Source organism: Coregonus lavaretus, assembly GCF_964263955.1.
Source record: "Coregonus lavaretus genome assembly, chromosome: 2".
Lineage (NCBI taxonomy): Eukaryota > Metazoa > Chordata > Actinopteri > Salmoniformes > Salmonidae > Coregonus > Coregonus lavaretus.
Genome location: NC_139989.1, coordinates 42,956,534 through 42,976,261, shown reverse-complemented (window position 1 = coordinate 42,976,261; position 19,728 = coordinate 42,956,534). Strand labels below are relative to the sequence as shown.

The following is a 19,728-nucleotide window of genomic DNA, read 5'->3' as shown; positions in this document are numbered from 1 at the left end:
AGAGAGAGAGAGAGAGAGAGAGAGAGAGAGAGAGAGAGAGAGAGAGAGAGAGAGAGAGAGAGAGAGAGAGGAGGGGGAAACATGTGGTTGACAAGGCATCTCATCTCTGTAGTGTTCTACTCTGTGGATAGTATTTGTGCTGCTCCTTGTCTAGTCAGCCTAGTGGGATGTAGAATTCATGCACAGGGATTTACTCTTGCTGCAAAAACAAAGAAATGGATGACAGAAGATGCACATTAGCATGAAAAAACAAACAGATACACGCAAACTCACTTTGTACGCATGCACATACACAAGCGTTCATGCATACATGCAGATAAACTCTTCTCTTTTCTCTCTTCTTTTGGTCAGACACACACACTAACACACTGATGTGTATGCGGATGCAGTACATTTGAAACTTCACAAAATGATCTTCTCGGAGTAGTGGTCTGTTTGTGTAGTAGTTCTGTACTTGGTCAGTAGGCCTATGTTTTTATGTGTACTGCAAAGGTCAAGAAGCTTGGCTGTTGGCTTGGCTGTTGATGTTAAAAAATAATGTTTTGGAAGCAAATCATGCAAGTTCTTGTAAACATTTCCACAGGCCATGAGTCACTCCTCCTTCTCCTCTCCTCTGCCCTTCCCTCCTCTTTCTCCTTGACTTTCTACCTCCCTCCTTTCCCTGGCCTCACTTCCTTTCATTTTCTTCTCTCTCTCTCGCTCGCTCTCTCTCTCTACTGCCTGTGGTCTGTTTCTGCTAGAGGAACTGTGAGCAGTGAGATAAGGAGAGAGAGAGAGAGACACTTGCAGCAGGGGGAGGTGGAGAAAATAAAGGAGTTATTTTAAAACAGGCAGAGAAAAGGAGAGAGAAAGATTAGGAAACAGGGCGGCAGGACGGCCTCCAGGTGGCGTGTGTGTGAGTGAGACATCGGGCAGACAGGCAGCAACAGTGTCCCAGAGGGGCCTGGTCGGGGAAGACGAGGACGGCGAGGCAGGACAGGACACACAGGAAAAGTATATGGACTCAGACAGAGCGAGGGAGAGCGAGCGAGAGCTGAGCTAGTGAAATATCAGAAGGCCTCTCCTGAGAGTGGCCCTGTTCAGATAGCTGATATCTGAGAGAGAGGCTGTGGTTTATAGCTGCACCGTCACCCTTCAGTGACAGAGGAAACAAAAACAAACCTACACAGGCAGAGAAGGACAAGCACAAGCTGCTGAGAAACAGGGAACAAAGTGGTGTGGAGCTGAACAGAGGAAGTGGGCAAACGCAGCAGAACTCCAGGGCTTCAGGATCAAAGCACGAAGACTTCAACTGAACGAGGACTCTGAGTATTGGGACCAGGAATACAACTATAGGATTAGGGTCAGTTATCAAGGGCTTTCTGACTGGCAGGATTTTGTGCTGGTGTGTGCAGGAGAACTCTCTTTGTCTGGGACGTGAGCTGTGCTACTGAACCGTGAAACAAGGGGGGGGGGGGGGGGGGGGGGGGGATAGCGTAGGAGGGAGAGTGACTGACAGACAGATTTGGAGGTTGAAGTGTTGGCAGTAGCAGACAAAGTTTGACAGACAGAGTTTTTGCTTGGCGGGAGGGAGGGAGGTAGGTAGAGAAGGAGAGAGGGAGAGAGGGATGGTGGTTTCTTCAGTCAGTCCTCTCCATCGTGCCCAGAGCTCCCAGAGATGAGTCAGAGGAAGCTGACACGACAGATGAATCTGTGGGAGACCCCTGAGGGGTTGACCACCCACACCCTGACCCCCACCTCTCCCATCGTCACCTCCGCCAACTCACCTGTGTCCCCTGATCACGACCACACTCGAGGACACGGGAATTCCATGTTTTTCCGCCGTATGAAGCTCAACCGCAGTATAGAGCGTAGACGGTCGTCTCACTCTCACCTTCCTCTCAGGTATTCATGCTGTTCAAGTAGCCATGCACAGTTATCAGGCCCTGTGATGTGTATGTTTGTGTGTGTGTGTGGCTTCACAATATCTCTCTCCATGATGTGCTTCTCATTTTTGATGAAACTGTAGAAACATTTCATGGTTCAAAAAAGAGAAATCACCCTCTAAACCTAAGAAGTATGTTTCTGTGTACACTTTGGCTAAACTCTCACTAAACTTCTGTTTGACTGGATCTCTCTGAGATTATTCCTAATCTTGTGTTTGAGGTCGTGTGGTTGCCTGTAACGCTAGATTGGTATGGTGCTCTTGGAAATATATCAGATCAGCTGTCCTGGGCTGAACTCTTGTTGATAACGGTCTGTCTCTCCTTCAAAACTTAATTTGAACTTTTGTTTTTAGGGGGTAGATCAGCTTTAACATTACTGGAACCATGTCGTCCAAAAAGTTATACTTTTGAATCATCTGTCCATAGAACGTTCTTCCAAGAGTCTTGATGATCATCCAGGTGCTTTTTGGCAAACTTGAGTCAACATTTTGGACGAGATGGGTTCCATTATGCCTGGCGAAAACCAAACACTGCATTCCACAGTAAGAACATCATACCAAAGGTCAAGCATGGTGGTGGTGGTGTGATGGTTTGGGGATGCTTTGCTGCCTCAGGACCTGGACGACTTGCCTTAATAGAAGGAACCATGAATTCGTGAGAGACTGATCAACAACTACAGGAAGCATTTGGTTGAAGTCATTGCAGCTAAAGGTGGCACAACCAGTTATTGAGTTTAAGGGGTCAATTACTTTTTCACACAGGGGAATTGGGTGTTGCATAACTTTGTTTATGAAATAAATATGTAATTGTTGTGTTATTTGTTCACTTATGTTCCCTTTATCTAATATTAGGTTTTGGTTGAAGATCTGATAACATTCAGTATCACAAATATGCAAACGTAGAGAAAATTAGAAAGGGGGCAAATACTTTTTCATGGCACTGTATATATACACAGTGCATTCGGAAAGTATTCAGACCCCTTGACTTTTTCCACATTTTGTTACGTTACAGCCTTATTCTAAAATGGATTAAATTGTTTTTTCCCCCTCATAAATCTACACATAATACCCCATAATGACAAAGCAAAACAGGTTTTTTGAAAAAAATTGAAATGTATTACAAAAACAAAACAGAAATATCACATTTACATACAGTTGAAGTCGGAAGTTAACATACACTTAGGTTGGAGTCATTAAAACACGTTTTTCAACCACTCCACAAATTTCTTGTTAACAAACTATAGTTTTGGCAAGTCGGTTAGGACATCTACTTTGTGCATGACACAAGTAATTTTTCCAACAATTGTTTACAGACAGATTATGTCACTTATAATTCACTGTATCACAATTCCAGTGGGTCAGAAGTTTACATACACTAAGTTGACTGTGCCTTTAAACAGCTTGGAAAATTCCAGAAAATGATGTCATGGCTTTAGAAGCTTCTGATAGGCTAATTGACATCATTTGAGTCAATTGGAGGTGTACTTGTGGATGTATTTCAAGGCCTACCTTCAAACTCAGTGCCTCTTTGCTTGACATCATGGGAAAATCAAAAGAAATCAGCCAAGACCTCAGAAAAAAAACTGTAGACCTCCACAAGTCTGGTTCGTCCTTGGGAGCAATTTCCAAATGCCTGAAGGTACCACGTTCATCTGTACAAACAATAGTACGCAAGTATAAACACCATGGGGCCACGCAGCCTTCATACCGCTCAAGAAGGAGACGCGTTCTGTCTCCTAGAGATGAACGTACTTTGGTGCGAAAAGTGCAAATCAATCCCAGAACAACAGCAAAGATCCTTGTGAAGATGCTGGAGGAAACAGGTACAAAAGTATCTATATCCACAGTAAAACGAGTCCCATATCGACATAACCTGAAAGGCCGCTCAGGAAGGGAGAAGCCACTGCTCCAAAACCGCCATAAAAAACCCAGTCTACGGTTTGCAACTGCACATGGGGAGAAAGATCGAATTTTTTTGGAGAAATGTCCTCTGGTCTGATGAAACAAAAAATGGAACTGTTTGGCCATAATGACCATCGTTATGTTTGGAGGAAAAAGGGGAATGCTTGCAAGCCGTAGAACACCATCCCAACCGTGAAGCACGGGGGTGGCAGCATCATGCTGTGGGGTTGCTTTGCTGCAGGAGGGACTGGTGCACTTCACAAAATAGATGGCATCATGAGGAAGGAAATGTATGTCGATATATTGAAGCAACATCTCAAGACATCAGTCAGGAAGTTAAAGCTTGGTCGCAAATGGGTCTTACAAATGGACAATGAACCCAAGCATACTTCCAAAGTTGTGGTAAAATGGCTTAAGGACAACAAAGTCAAGGTATTGGAGTGGCCATCACATAGCCCTGACCTCAATCCTATAGAAAATGTGTGGGCAGAACTGAAATAGTGTGTGCGAGCAAGGAGGCCTACAAACCTGACAGTTACACCAGCTCTGTCAGGAGGAATGGGCCAAAAATCACCCAACTTATTGTGGGAAGCTTGTTGAAGGCTACCCGAAACGTTTGACCCAAGTTAAACAATTTAAAGGCAATGCTACCAAATACTAATTGAGTGTATGTAAACTTCTGACCCACTGGGAATGTGATGAAATAAATAAAAGCTGAAATAAATCATTCTCTCTACTATTATTCTGACATTTCACATTCTTAAAATAAAGTGGTGATCCTAACTGACCTAAGACAGGGAATATTTACTAGGATTAAATGTCAGGAATTGTGAAAAACTGAGTTTAAAAGTATTTGGCTAAGGTGTATGTAAACTTCTGATTTCAACTGTATATATATACATATATTTTTTAAATGTATTTTCCTTTATTATTTTCCCTTAACCGTACCATCCCTCCCTTAATTGGAGTAAATTAATGAACAACAACACTTTGGCTTCTACTTCCAGCTTATACTGTACATACTATATCAATTTTACGATAGTTATATTTTATTTGTTTTGAATCCCATCCTTCAGCGACCCTCAACCCCTCCCATCTATCTCTGAAGACCATCCAGTTTGATTTCTATTTGCCATATATTTTTAACTGTGCTGTTTCACAAAAGTTCTGAACCTATATACATTTTACGGACACAGTATATTTTTCATTAGTTATCTTGTTGTTTTTAGTCCCAGCCTTCAGCTCCACTTAATTTGAACTTGATCCAGTATGAAGTAAAGAAGGCATCGTTCACTCAACTTATTGCTGCTCTCAAAAGTGATATTTTAAAGGTCCAATGCAGCCGTTTTTATCTCAATAGCAAATAATTTCTGGGTAACAATAAGTACCTTACTGTGATTGTTTTCAATTAAAATGGCCAAAAAGAAACTTAGCAAAGAGCAATTTCTCAAGCAAGAATGTTGCTAGGACTGTCTGTCTGGGAGTGGTTTGAGTGGGGAGGAGAAAACTGAAAACTAGGTGTTATTGACAGAGAGGTTTGGAACTCTCTTTCTTATTGGTCTATTTCCTAATTTACCTTCTGGTGATGTCACTAGGCAGGCCAAAACTTCATCCCACCTATGATTACAAAATTCCAGGAACTTTCAATAAATTCCCTGGTTTTCCCAAAATCGCGGTTGGAGGTTTCACGGAATCAGGAGGGAATAAGCAGGATATCCGGAATTCTCCAACCAGGATTTCTGGAAAACCAGGGAATTTATTGTAAGTTCATGGAATTTTGCTGTCTTTTTAAACAGCTCTTACACTAAACGGGCATTATCATAATTTTCACAATTTCACAGATTTATTCCAACCTCTTAGTGTGGAAATATATATATAAACCACAGGAAAATTCCTTTAATGAAGCATTGATCCAGACACCTTTCCTCTCTCTCTCACTTTGTCTTTCAGTTTTGACTCAGAGAATGGTCCGTCCCCTGGCCGCAGCCCCATGGATTCGCAGGCGAGTCCTGTGCTGGGGCTGCACCCCTCCTTCACCACAGAGGGGTGCAGGAGTCGCGGGGAGCGCCGGGAGTCCTTCCTGTACCGATCAGACTCCGACTATGACATGTCCCCCAAGACCATGTCACGCAACTCCTCCGTCAACAGTGAGGGGTGAGTATCAAACCTGGGCGGGGGTTTGAACTTTTAGGACTATTCCATTTGTTCTATTGCACCAGGCAAGCTCAATCAAGCCCAGCTAAACTATTGTTCTATTTGAACCCTGGTTTGGTGAGTATGTACCTCCTTACAATCTCCCCTTCCTGCGTTCATCACATGCCATCAAAACCACCTTGGCTACTCCACACGGTTAAAACCACTCTGAGTTAAAGTGGCCTCACTGACACTCCAGATTGCTGCAACACTATACATTACTCACTATACAATCACAATCAACCGACTTGGCATTTATGATTATTATGATTATGGCAGTATTATGCTAATGAAATCCTACTGAAATCTTTTTAGTAATTTGTCTTGGTCTGCTTCCCTTTCAGAAAGATGCCTTTTGGTCAGTGATATTGTGTTTAGATTCAGATAGGGCTATGTAAACCATTGGTTCACATACAGTGGGGAGAACAAGTATTTGATACACTGCCGATTTTGCAGGTTTTCCTACTTACAAAGCATGTAGAGGTCTGTAATTTTTATCATAGGTACACTTCAACTGTGAGAGACGGAATCTAAAACAAAAATCCAGAAAATCACATTGTATGATTTTTAAGTAATGAATTTGCATTTTATTGCATGACATAAGTATTTGATACATCAGAAAAGCAGAACTTAATATTTGGTACAGAAACCTTTGTTTGCAATTACAGAGATCATACGTTTCCTGTAGGTCTTAACCAGGTTTGCACACACTGCAGCAGGGATTTTGGCCCACTCCTCCATACAGACCTTCTCCAGATCCTTCAGGTTTCGGGGCTGTCGCTGGGCAATACGGACTTTCAGCTCCCTCCAAAGATGTTCTATTGGGTTCAGGTCTGGAGACTGGCTAGGCCACTCCAGGACCTTGAGATGCTTCTTACGGAGCCACTCCTTAGTTGCCCTGGCTGTGTGTTTTGGGTCGTTGTCATGCTGGAAGACCCAGCCACGACCCATCTTCAATGCTCTTACTGAGGGAAGGAGGTTGTTGGCCAAGATCTCGCGATACATGGCCCCTTCCATCCTCCCCTCAATACGGTGCAGTTGTCCTGTCCCCTTTGCAGAAAAGCATCCCCAAAGAATGATTTTTCCACCTCCATGCTTCACGGTTGGGATGGTGTTCTTGGGGTTGTACTCATCCTTCTTCTTCCTCCAAACACGGCGAGTGGAGTTTAGACCAAAAAGCTCTATTTTTGTCTCATCAGACCACATGACCTTCTCCCATTCCTCCTCTGGATCATCCAGATGGTCATTGGCAAACTTCAGATGGGCCTGGACATGCGCTGGCTTGAGCAGGGGGACCTTGCGTGCGCTGCAGGATTTTAATCCATGACGGCGTAGTGTGTTACTAATGGTTTTCTTTGAGACTGTGGTCCCAGCTCTCTTCAGGTCATTGACCATGTCCTGCCGTGTAGTTCTGGGCTGATCCCTCACCTTCCTCATGATCATTGATGCCCCACGAGGTGAGATCTTGCATGGAGCCCCAGACCGAGGATGATTGACCGTCATCTTGAACTTCTTCCATTTTCTAATAATTGCGCCAACAGTTGTTGCCTTCTCACCAAGCTGCTTGCCTATTGTCCTGTAGCCCATCCCAGCCTTGTGCAGGTCTACAATTTTAACCCTGATGTCCTTACACAGCGCTCTGGTCTTGGCCATTGTGGAGAGGTTGGAGTCTGTTTGATTGAGTGTGTGGACAGGTGTCTTTTATACAGGTAACGAGTTCAAACAGGTGCAGTTAATACAGGTAATGAGTGGAGAACAGGAGGGCTTCTTAAAGAAAAACTAACAGGTCTGTGAGAGCCGGAATTCTTACTGGTTGGTAGGTGATCAAATACTTATGTCATGCAATAAAATGCAAATTAGTTACTTAAAAATCATACAATGTGATTTTATGGATTTTTGTTTTAGATTCCGTCTCTCACAGTTGAAGTGTACCTATGATAAAAATTACAGACCTCTACATGCTTTGTAAGTAGGAAAACCTGCAAAATCGGCAGTGTATCAAATACTTGTTCTCCCCACTGTATATATCCGGTATCTGTTAATGTAAACTGTCATAGAGGTTACACTCCAGCGATAACTCTCCATCTATCCTGCTTACTTTACTGTCATCTTCTTCCTTCCTTTTTTCATTTTCTCTCTTTCTACAGGCATGCTGAAGATCTCATAGTCACCCCTTTTGCTCAGGTAAGCACCAGCGCTGCAGTTTTTTGATGAAGTAGCATACACTTCACATTGCCTGCCTAAAGATAGAACAATTCAGTAAATAACTTGAAAGGGGCTAAAATGAGTATGTAGTGAATTTGTCTCACTCCCCTCTCTGCCCCTCTCCCCTCTCTGCCCTCCGCCCCCACCACCCACCGTTTGTCTCACTCCCCTCTCTGCCCCTCTCCCCTCTCCCCCCTCCGCCCCCACCACCCACCGTCCGTTCGTCCGTCCGTCCATCCCCCAGGTGTTGGCCAGTCTACGAACTGTAAGAAGCAACTTCACCATCCTCGCCAATGTCACGGCACCCACTAACAAGTCAGTAGCATTCCGTCAGCCACATTACCCTTTCAACCCCTTTTAATGTGGTCACATCTCTCTTCTCTATCGAAGCCTGAATGATATCGTCTCATTGTGTCTGTATTGTAACTGTGCGGTCTGTCTCTTCATTGTCCTTATTCTCAGCGGAATATGAAGAGTTTATTTCCAAAACACTATATCAACCAATTTTTCACTTTTGTGTTTTTTAATCAGAAATGATTGCTTTTGGGTACTTCATGTGTGTGTAAAATATTACTGTTCTCAGATTTTTTATAAATATATTTTAGATGTGTATGAAAATGTTTTTTTGTTTTGCAAAATGCTATATATGCATTGTTTAGCTGGAATGGAATGTTCGTATCCTGCATATTTGACTGTGATATGTGGGTGTCTCACCTTGCTACTGTATCTTAAGATGAATGCTTTACTATAAGTCGCTCTGGATAAGAGCACCTGCCAAATGACTCAAATGTCAAATATAAATGTTTTTATATACAGATATCATATTACTGTATTGAATTATTATTATTGTCGTTTTTTTTTATATTGATGTCATCTTTATAAAAAAAAATCGTTATTTGTTACATTTGACTTTGTAAAAGCTAGCAGTACTACTTATTTCTCTGAGAATGAGGCGGATATATATATTATTATTTGTCTCTCTGAAATGAAACCATCAAGTGATAGATTTTAAACAAATACATGTCTGTCATTGAACAACCACATGCCATGATTAGATAGTGAAAAAATACCTATCTGTTTCATAATTTCGTTAAACAATAAAAGCTAATTTACCAACATTTCTGAAAATGGATATTTAGCGTTTTTGAATGAAACTCTTCATGTGTAGTTTTAGTAAATATCTTCCTTATATTTTGTCATAACTTTGTGTCATATCAGTAGGCTATAATGTGGCAATACTCTCATCACATTGTGTCTTTATTGTGTTCTGCTGAGAACAGCATGTCCCCAATGGAAGTCCCTGACTGACTGACTGGCTGACTACCTGAAAGACTGCCTGACTGGCTGACTAACAGACTGACTGACTGACTGCCTGAAATACTACCTGACTGGCTGACTACCTGAAAGACTGCCTGACTGGCTGACTAACAGACTGACTGACTGACTGCCTGAAATACTACCTGACTGGCTGACTACCTGACTGACTGACAGACAGACAGGCTGACAGACTGCCTGACTGACTGACTACCTGACTGACTGGGTATTCACAAGGATAGAAGTGGTCAATAATGCTAAATATATCCTAGTTTGTAATGCAAGAAACAGGCAAAGCATGAGTTGGCAGGCTTTTTAGCAGTACGTCAATATGAGCAGTAACAATGCACCATGGAATTATCTAGAGCCATAATTAGTGTGAATGATGCCCTCAGCTCCAAACAGTATCCTCCCTCACTAGATTGCAAGTAGAACCACAATGTAGAGAAAGAGACAGCTGAGAGCTGAGAGAGCCGAGCTTATAGGAGGCATTGTTTTTAATATTATTGGCTACAACAATATTTCAAAGGACTGCGATGCAGATCTATACAAATAGTTTATTATTCCTCACAATATTTACTGCCCATAATACAGATGAGCTTAAATATGTTTGCTTATCTATTTCCAGTGTCATGTTGTTACACTACACAACTCATGCCCTGTATCACTGTAATGTTCTTAGAGTCCACTAGAGAGCACTCTTTATCACTTCCTCTGATGATGTAATGATCTATGTGTCCACAGGAGGTCACCAGTGACAAGCCAACCCACGGTTCCCCAGGCAACACTCTCTGGTAGGTTTCCTGCTAAAATGAACTTTAGTCACTACTGATTGGGAACACTCTCCCACACAACTCACACTGTTTTGGTAGTGTGCACTCAAGCTTCCAAAAACTCATAAAAAATGCACCGATATTAATAGGAGAATTTGCAGCACCATGGCCTGTGTCTTTCTCAATAATGGATACCGGTAGGCTGCATTTAATTCCGCAGATGATTTGAATGAATAAGTGTCAATCTGGAGTCTCAACTGAACTATTCTAATAAATGACAAATGTAGCAATTTGGCTGATACAGTTCAAAAGAACACACAGATGCAGAGAATATAACTAACATAATGTATGCACTCACTAACTGTAAGTTGCTCTGGATAAGAGCGTCTGCTAAATGACTAAAAATGTAAATGTAAAATGTAATATGACCTACACAGGCCATTATATTATGATACACTATATTATATCAATGCCGAGATACATCATACCGTTATAATAATGCATACAGTACATTAATGCCACCCTCTCCTCTCGTGTGTGTCTGTAGATGAGACGTACCAGCAGATGGCCAGGGAGACTCTGGCTGAGTTAGACTGGTGTCTGGACCAGCTGGAGACCATCCAGACCCACCGCAGCGTCGGTGACATGGCCTCCAACAAGGTACTACCACTTCCATCAGTACCATTACCCTACACCACCATTACCCTACACCACCACTACCCTACACCACCACTACCCTACACCACCACTACCCTACACCACCACTACCACTACTCTACACCACCACTACCCTACACCACCACCACCACTAACCTACACCATCACTACCCTACACCACCACCACTACCCTATACTACTACTACCCTACACCAACACTACCATTACCCTACCACTACCACCATCACTACCCTACACCACGACTACCACTACCCTACTCCACCACTACTCTACCACTACCACTACCCTACACCACCACCACCACTACCCTACCTACACCACCACTACCACTACCCTACACCACCATTACTCTACCACTACCACTACCCTACACCACCACCACCACTACCACTACCCTACCTACACCACCACCACTACCACTACCCTACCTACACCACCACTACCACTACCCTACACCACCACTACTCTACCACTACCCTACACCACCACTACTCTACCACTACTACTACCCTACACCACCACCACCACTACCACTACCCTACACCACCACCACCACTACCACTACCCTACCTACACCACCACTACCACTACCCTACACCACCACCACCACTACCCTACACCACCACCACCACTACCACTACCCTACACCACCACCACCACTACCACTACCCTACCTACACCACCACTACCACTACCCTACACCACCACCACCACTACCACTACCCTACACCACCACCACCACTACCCTACACCACCACCACCACTACCACTACCCTACCTACACCACCACTACCACTACCCTACACCACCACCACCACTACCACTACCCTAAACCACCACGACCCTACACTACACCTGGCCTCTTCATCTTTCCATGTCCCTCTCCTATACCCTCTACCACAACCTCAACGTATTTGTGTTTCCTAGTCTAACTGTGCATAACTAAATATCAATACTATCATCAGTCCCCAATACTGTATCTTTCATTAATGTATGTGAGGCTGGTTTGCATTTGGTGGAACTGAACTGTGTGAATGTGGACTGGGGACTGGCCAAGCTAATGTAACAGAGGTGGTTCGGTCAACCACACTCTCGTGACGAGTATCCTTGTCTGACACGTGAAGACTTGGGTTAGCTCCCCAGGATAATATCTAGCTTTTAGCTCAGTAGGCTATCACAGTCTTGTGGCTCGCAGGAGCTGTTAGTCCCAGTGATGTTTGGGATTTGTGTATTGTCCTTTTGAGGTTGAAGGGAATATACAGTGGGGAGAACAAGTATTTGATACACTGCCGATTTTGCAGGTTTTCCTACTTACAAAGCATGTAGAGGTCTGTAATTTTTATCATAGGTACACTTCAACTGTGAGAGACGGAATCTAAAACAAAAATCCAGAAAATCACATTGTATGATTTTTAAGTAATTAATTTGCATTTTATTGCATGACATTAGTATTTGATCACCTACCAACCAGTAAGAATTCCGGCTCTCACAGACCTGTTAGTTTTTCTTTAAGAAGCCCCCCTGTTCTCCACTCATTACCTGTATTAACTGCACCTGTTTGAACTCGTTACCTGTATAAAAGACACCTGTCCACACACTCAATCAAACAGACTCCAACCTCTCCACAATGGCCAAGAACAGAGAGCTGTGTAAGGACATCAGGGATACAATTGTAGACCTGCACAAGGCTGGGATGGGCTACAGGACAATAGGCAAGCAGCTTGGTGAGAAGGCAACAACTGTTGGCGCAATTATTAGAAAATGGAAGAAGTTCAAGATGATGGTCAATCACCCTCGGTCTGGGGCTCCATGCAAGATCTCACCTTGTGGGGCATCAATGATCATGAGGAAGGTGAGGGATCAGCCCAGAACTACACGGCAGGACCTGGTCAATGACCTGAAGAGAGCTGGGACCACAGTCTCAAAGAAAACCATTAGTAACACACTACGCCGTCATGGATTAAAATCCTGCAGCGCACGCAAGGTCCCCCTGCTCAAGCCAGCGCATGTCCAGGCCCGTCTGAAGTTTGCCAATGACCATCTGGATGATCCAGAGGAGGAATGGGAGAAGGTCATGTGGTCTGATGAGACAAAAATTGAGGTTTTTGGTCTAAACTCCACTCGCCGTGTTTGGAGGAAGAAGAAGGATGAGTACAACCCCAAGAACACCATCCCAACCGTGAAGCATGGAGGTGGAAACATCATTCTTTGGGGATGATTTTCTGCAAAGGGGACAGGACGACTGCACCGTATTGAGGGGAGGATGGATGGGGCCATGTATCGCGAGATCTTGGCCAACAACCTCCTTCCCTCAGTAAGAGCATTGAAGATGGGTCGTGGCTGGGTCTTCCAGCATGACAATGACCCGAAACATACAGCCAGGGCAACTAAGGAGTGGCTCCGTAAGAAGCATCTCAAGGTCCTGGAGTGGCCTAGCCAGTCTCCAGACCTGAACCCAATAGAAAATCTTTGGAGGGAGCTGAAAGTCCATATTGTCCAGCGACAGCCCCGAAACCTGAAGGATCTGGAGAAGGTCTGTATGGAGGAGTGGGCCAAAATCCCTGCTGCAGTGTGTGCAAACCTGGTCAAGACCTACAGGAAACGTATGATCTCTGTAATTGCAAACAAAGGTTTCTGTACCAAATTTTAAGATCTGCTTTTCTGATGTATCAAATACTTATGTCATGCAATAAAATGCAAATGAATTACTTAAAAATCATACAATGTGATTTTCTGGATTTTTGTTTTAGATTCCGTCTCTCACAGTTGAAGTGTCCCTATGATAAAAATTACAGACCTCTACATGCTTTGTAAGTAGGAAAACCTGCAAAATCGGCAGTGTATCAAATACTTGTTCTCCCCACTGTATGTGTGCATGTACACAGAATGTGCAAATATGTTCAAAGATTTGTCAGATCCTCTATATTTACAAATGTATGGGTGATATGTGTTGTCTGTATACTGCTGTTTAGAGCGTGTGTTTGTAGCAGATGTGTATTTGTGCACATGAATGCATGAGCTGCAGCGAGATGTTCCGCTTAAGATTTTGAATGGAGAGAGAGAGACGGCGAGAGTGAGAGAGAGAGAGAGAGACAGAGAGAGAGCAGGAGAAGGGGAGGGTGAGGGTCTGTGGGTGGGAAGGGAGGACACAGAACAGAGCAGAAGAGGGAGGAGGGGGAACAGGTCCTGATGCGGATGTCTCTGCTGTAACCTTGGTTGCTATCGAACAGCAGGGTCTGCCCTTCCCTTTTACTCATTGGCTCACCACTCTGACCACAAGGCATGTGGTCTGGGCAGCGACCAATGAAAAAGAGGCAAGGTTCCTTCAACAGTGTTCTGTCTAAAAGAGACAGTGTGGTATTCTTGTTTTTCTTATCACCCTGAGGGGAATATGTAGCATGTTGCAACTGTTTCAGAACGCAAAAGACAGCAGTTTGGATGTGTATGTGTGTAAGGATGCCTGTGTTTGAGAGACAGACAGAGGGCAAGAGAGAGAAAGCTGGAGTGTGTATGTGTATGCCTGCTCCTGGCTGACAGAGAAGCAGAGTGAATGCTGTGGTCTTTAAGAGCAGACAGGCGACATAAAGACACATACACACAAAAGCACAGCAACATGCACACACACATATGAACACACTCTCTCTCTCACACACACACATATGAACACACTCTCTCTCTCACACACACACATATGAACACACTCTCGCTTTTACACACTCTCTCTCTCACACACACATTTCCGACAGGCTTACATGCTGTCTGCAGCACATGCACGTTCAGGCTGCACGCACACACATACACTCTCAAGATACACACTCACACACACACACACACACGTGCACGCTGTCTGGCTGATTAGCTTGCAAGGGCTGTCTACAGCACCAGGGAGACGGCGCTACAGGAGGCAGCAGTGCTCTGCTACAGCGGAGGAAGAAGAGAGGAAGGAAAGATAAGGGGAGCCTGAAGCTCTTGGATTAGTTTCAACCTCAGGCATAATTTAACCAGCCCAGGGAGCCACGATGGAGTGACTGGGATACTGCGGGGGAAGCTACTGGGAGGAGGACTGTGGACTGTGTGTGTGTTGGGATCATCGCTGAGGCACATACGGGGCTGATGCAGCAGGAGGACGACTGGGCCCGGCCCCTGGATCCGGTGCGCTGTGGGGGAGGGGCGCTGTGCAGAGTAGACGCAACGCAGGCAGACAAGGAGAGAGCCTGTTTTTCCCCTCACCAAGAGCTCTGCTGTGATTCTGTAGCCTAACCGACCGTCTGCTAGCTACAGCACAGGCCTGCCTCCCTATTTCTCTTTCTCTCTGTCTCTCCTTCCTTCTCTTTCTTTCACCATTACCATTCGTCTCCCTCTCTCTCTCTGTCTCTGTCTGTCCTCTTTCTCTGTCCCATCGCTCAATACTACAGTCATCTTTCCCACCCTGTCATCACCGTCTTTCCATCCCTCCATCCTTCTAAGCTCCTCCGTCCTCTTTTAACTCCATCTCTGTCTGTCTGTCTGTCGTCAATCTCCTATTCCCTGACCTTCTATCTTTCATTATAACATCTTGCCTTTTCTCTCTCACCCTTTCTCTCTTCCTTCTCCTCCTCCATTGCCTCTCTTTGCCCTCAGACGGTCCCTCTCTCATTCTCCATCTTCCCCCATCCTATCCTCACCCTCTCCCCACCCTGCTGTTTGATTTGGGTCAGTTCTGCTCACCAGCTGGGATGAGATGTAGTCTCTGGAGCTTGGGGATCCAGGGGGCTCCTGGCCTGCCGTTTGTGGGGCACCCTCGTCTGTGGACCATCCTCACACTGGGGCCCATATCTGGACACACTGGGTGGGTGGCCTGCTTCCAGGAGAACTGCATGTAGGGACGGACTGTGAGCACCAGTGGACCCTGTCCCTCTCCCCCTCCACCCCTCGCCCCCCCACCCTTGGCGGGGGGAAGTTGTCGCTCTGGAGTGTCCCGGCCTGGCCGGCTGCGGCCTACACGCTGCCCACACGCTGACGACGAATCCCTCCTCATGCTGCTGGGACACCTGCAGCGCCCCCACCCCCAGCCCGCTCCACTACCGGTCCTCCTGTCTGGGCAAGCGCCCCGCGCCCCCCATCACCCTAAGCATGGGCGTGGTAGAGGCCATTGACCCCGCCTCACCGTCCCCTTGCCCCTCGCCCGTGCCAGGGGGCTACCGGCTGCCCCGGTCTTCCACCAGCTACAGCCAGCTGCAGGGGAGGGGAGGAGGGGCAGACCTGGAGCTGGACCTCGGTGCGGCTGCCGGAGGGGTTCTGGAAGGGGCTGGGACAGCAGCGGAGCGCAGGACACCTCTAGTAGACCTGTTCTGTGAGACCTGCTCGAGACCCTGGCTCATCGGATGGTGGGACCAGGTAGGGCTAGAAGGGCTGGGAGGGTAAGGGAACCGGGCCAGACAGACAGGTGGCCATCTTGGATAGCTGTTTTGATTAACTATTTTTTCACCCTTGATGTTCTGGGCATTATATAGACTGTTATCTGGCAATTCCACTTAGTAGGTGTGATTCTGTTAAACCATTGAAGTTTCATGTTGAAAGACAACCATGTCAGTTGTGTGCGTTTTAGTTCTGTGGATTGCAGGGACTAGGTGGGACAGGGAGGCTGGAGATGACCTAAAGATGTGTTAAAGCAGCCTATGTCCTTGTGGATGGCAGGCATACCAGGGTGTATGTTGAGTGACTGTAAGTTTATATTTTCCCTCAGCAACTCTGTTTTCATATTCTATACATGATTTATGCATGTGGGCACTGAAGGGGAAAAGGCATTGAGTTTTCAGAGTTTCTTAACCCTAAACTCACCCTGTAATGTGTTGTTATGCTACCTGTGGCACTGGGTGCACTGAACCTCAGCTGCAGTACACTTCAACCTGAAGCTATAAACTCAAAACGTTTCACCTTAGAGACTCATTTTCTCCATTCAAACCACAGACAATCCTATTAAGAATATCTGTATTGTCCTATTGTTACAGCAGCTTAATAAACATACAGATGTATCCAAAACAGTTAAACAAGAGTAGCAATAAATCAATGCAGATACAATAAAAGGTACATAAGGGAATCATTTGGAAGTGGTTGTGAGGAAATAGTTCAATCTTTCTCCTGCAGGTAGCCTGCTTTGTCACAAGATGTCCATCTCCATCCTCAACACACACACACACACACACACAGGATATCTTAGCTCAGTGCTGTGTGTGTTTATCTCAGTGTTTTCCTGTGATCTTAGTCAATGTCAGAACAGTTTTGTATTTTTCTTTGAGAGGCTGAGACATGATAGGACTTCTGGACGTATTGTTAATGTTGCAGCATGTAGTTGATGGCATATGTTTTTATTACAACCATGTACTGACCCTGTTATTTTGACCGAGCTCTCTTGTCCGTGGCAGTGACTGTGCCCTCGTGAACCATTTTCTTGACTGTGCTGTCTTGTCTGTGCTTTACTGAGATGCATACAGCTAGCACATAATGTTCTCAGAACCATATGTTTCTTAGAGCTTGGTGAAAGCTTGGTTGTCCTATGGTTATTTTGCATACAACCTTCCCACAACTTTCTAGGAATGGTGCAGGATAGTTGCTTGGCTTTGGAACATTTTCAGCACATTAAAGGAACTTGACAAACATTTTTAATTTTCTTGATATTTCCTAAAGGTTCAAATGTGGTTGGATTTAATTTACATTTTGGTAATGTTCTAGGAACGTCTCCAACTGGTTTAACATGGGGAATATTCTCAAATAGTTCAGAGAACGTTAAGAAACAACGTTCTTCAGTGGGAATTACAGTACTTCAGCAGAACGTTTTCTATGTTTCCTCATGGTTCTATTTAAAATCATGTTCTCAGAACATTAAGAACACTTTCCATAAAAAACACAAGAAAACATTAGTAACGTTCAAAGAATGTTCTAAGAATGTTATTTAAAAATATATACATTCCGTTCTCAGCATCAACAAAACTTTCTCTATCCTCTTTCTTGTTAAGTGTGTTCAGGTGTGTAGGCCGTGCCCAGTAATTGGCCATACCTGATCCTAATGAGTGCTTGTTTCCTTTGAAATGGGGTCTGTTTGAATAGACTAAAATAGACAGCTTTGTATGAGTAAAAAAAAACATGGAACGCTAGCTCCATCCTGGTGGCGCAGTGGACTAATTCCATGGATAGAGAACATACACTACATGACCAAAAGTATGTGGACACCTGCTCGTCGAACATCTCATTCCAAAATCATGGGCATTAATATGGAGTTGGTCCCCTCTTTTCTGCTATAATAGCCTCCACTCTTCTGGGAAGGCTTTCCACTAGATGTTGGAACATTGCTGCGGGGACTTGCTTCCATTCAGCCACAAGAGCATTAGTGAGGTCGGGCACTGATGTTGGGCGATTAGGCCTGGCTCGCAGTCGGCCTTCCGATTAATCCCAAAGGTGTTCGATTGGGTTGAGGTCAGGGCTTTGTACAGGCCAGTCAAGTTCTTCCACACCGATCTCAACAAACCATTTCTGTATGGACCTCGCTTTGTGCACGGGGGCATTGTCATGCTGAAACAGGAAAGGGCCTTCCCCAAACTATTGCCACAAAGTTGGAAGCACCGAATCGTCTAGAATGTAATTGTATGCTGTAGCGTTAAGATTTCCCTTCACTGGAACTAAGCCCCAACCATGAAAAACAGCCCCAGACAATTATTCATCCTCCACCAAACGTTACAGTTGGTGCTATGCATTCGTGCAAGTAATGTTCTCCTGGCATCTGCCAAACCCAGATTCGTCCGTTGGACTGCCAGATGGTGAAGCGTGATCCATCACTCCAGAGAACGTGTTTCCGCTGCTCCAGAGTCCAATGATATTTACGCTCTACGTGCTGCAGCACTCGGCGGTCCCGTTTTGTGACCTTGTGTGGCCTACCACTTTGCGGCTGAGCCGTTGTTGCTCCTAGACGTTTCCACTTCACGATAACAGCACTTATTGTTGACCGGGGCAGCTCTGGTGTCACGTTGAAAGTCACTGAGCTCTTCAGTAAGGCCATTCTACTGCCAATGTTTGTCTATGGAGATTGCATGGTTGTGTGCTTGATTTTATACACCTGTCAGCAACGGGTGTGGCTGAAATAGCCGAATCCACTAATTTGAAGGGGTGTCCACATACTTTTGTATATATAGTGTAAGATCATAGGTTAGAATATAATAATAATAATATAATATGCCATTTAGCAGACGCTTTTATCCAAAGCGACTTACAGTCATGCGTGCATACATTTTTGTGTATGGGTGGTCCCGGGGATCGAACCCACTACCTTGGCGTTACAAGCGCCGTGCTCTACCAGTGACACCATGCCAAAATAAAAAATAAATGTGTTTGCATGATTAATGCCTAAGCAATTAATTTCCATGTGTCATATCTGTGTTTCAAAACAGTTAAAAACAGTTAACCCAAACTAAGCTAGCAGTGTTATTAAAAGTCTTATTGAAACATGTTCTCAGAACGTTATTTAATTACCTTCAAATAACCTATCATTTCTATTCTCAGAAGATTAATATAACCTCCCAGGAAAACTTTCAGGGAACCATAGTAAAACCTTCTCAGAACCTCCTTGCAACCTAAAAATGTACATTCCCAGAACAGGCAACATTTTCACTTCCGTTCTCAGAAAGTAAAAAAAAAAACGTTCAGTTTTACCGGTCAGGAAACTTATGGCTTCGTTCCCAGAACCAATGGGAAACAAAACAATTACGC

General features: G+C 44.7%; 1 protein-coding gene across 2 annotated transcripts in view; it reads left to right on the top strand.

Moving 5' to 3' along the window:
* LOC311106032 (3',5'-cyclic-AMP phosphodiesterase 4C-like) overlaps positions 1–19,728 on the top strand; it is a gene marked incomplete at both ends in the record, with an annotated part of 71,151 nt that overhangs the window by 40,565 nt on the left and 10,858 nt on the right. The window contains 6 exons of one of the 2 annotated variants that reach the window (XM_084148305.1): positions 1,658–1,884; positions 5,777–5,980; positions 8,167–8,203; positions 8,469–8,539; positions 10,283–10,332; positions 10,859–10,971. In XM_084148305.1, the coding sequence (XP_084004431.1) occupies positions 1,658–1,884; positions 5,777–5,980; positions 8,167–8,203; positions 8,469–8,539; positions 10,283–10,332; positions 10,859–10,971 (702 nt within the window). Of the gene's footprint in view, positions 1–1,657; positions 1,885–5,776; positions 5,981–8,166; positions 8,204–8,468; positions 8,540–10,282; positions 10,333–10,858; positions 10,972–19,728 lie in introns of those variants that run through there. The other variant, XM_084148304.1, reaches the window with a different exon arrangement.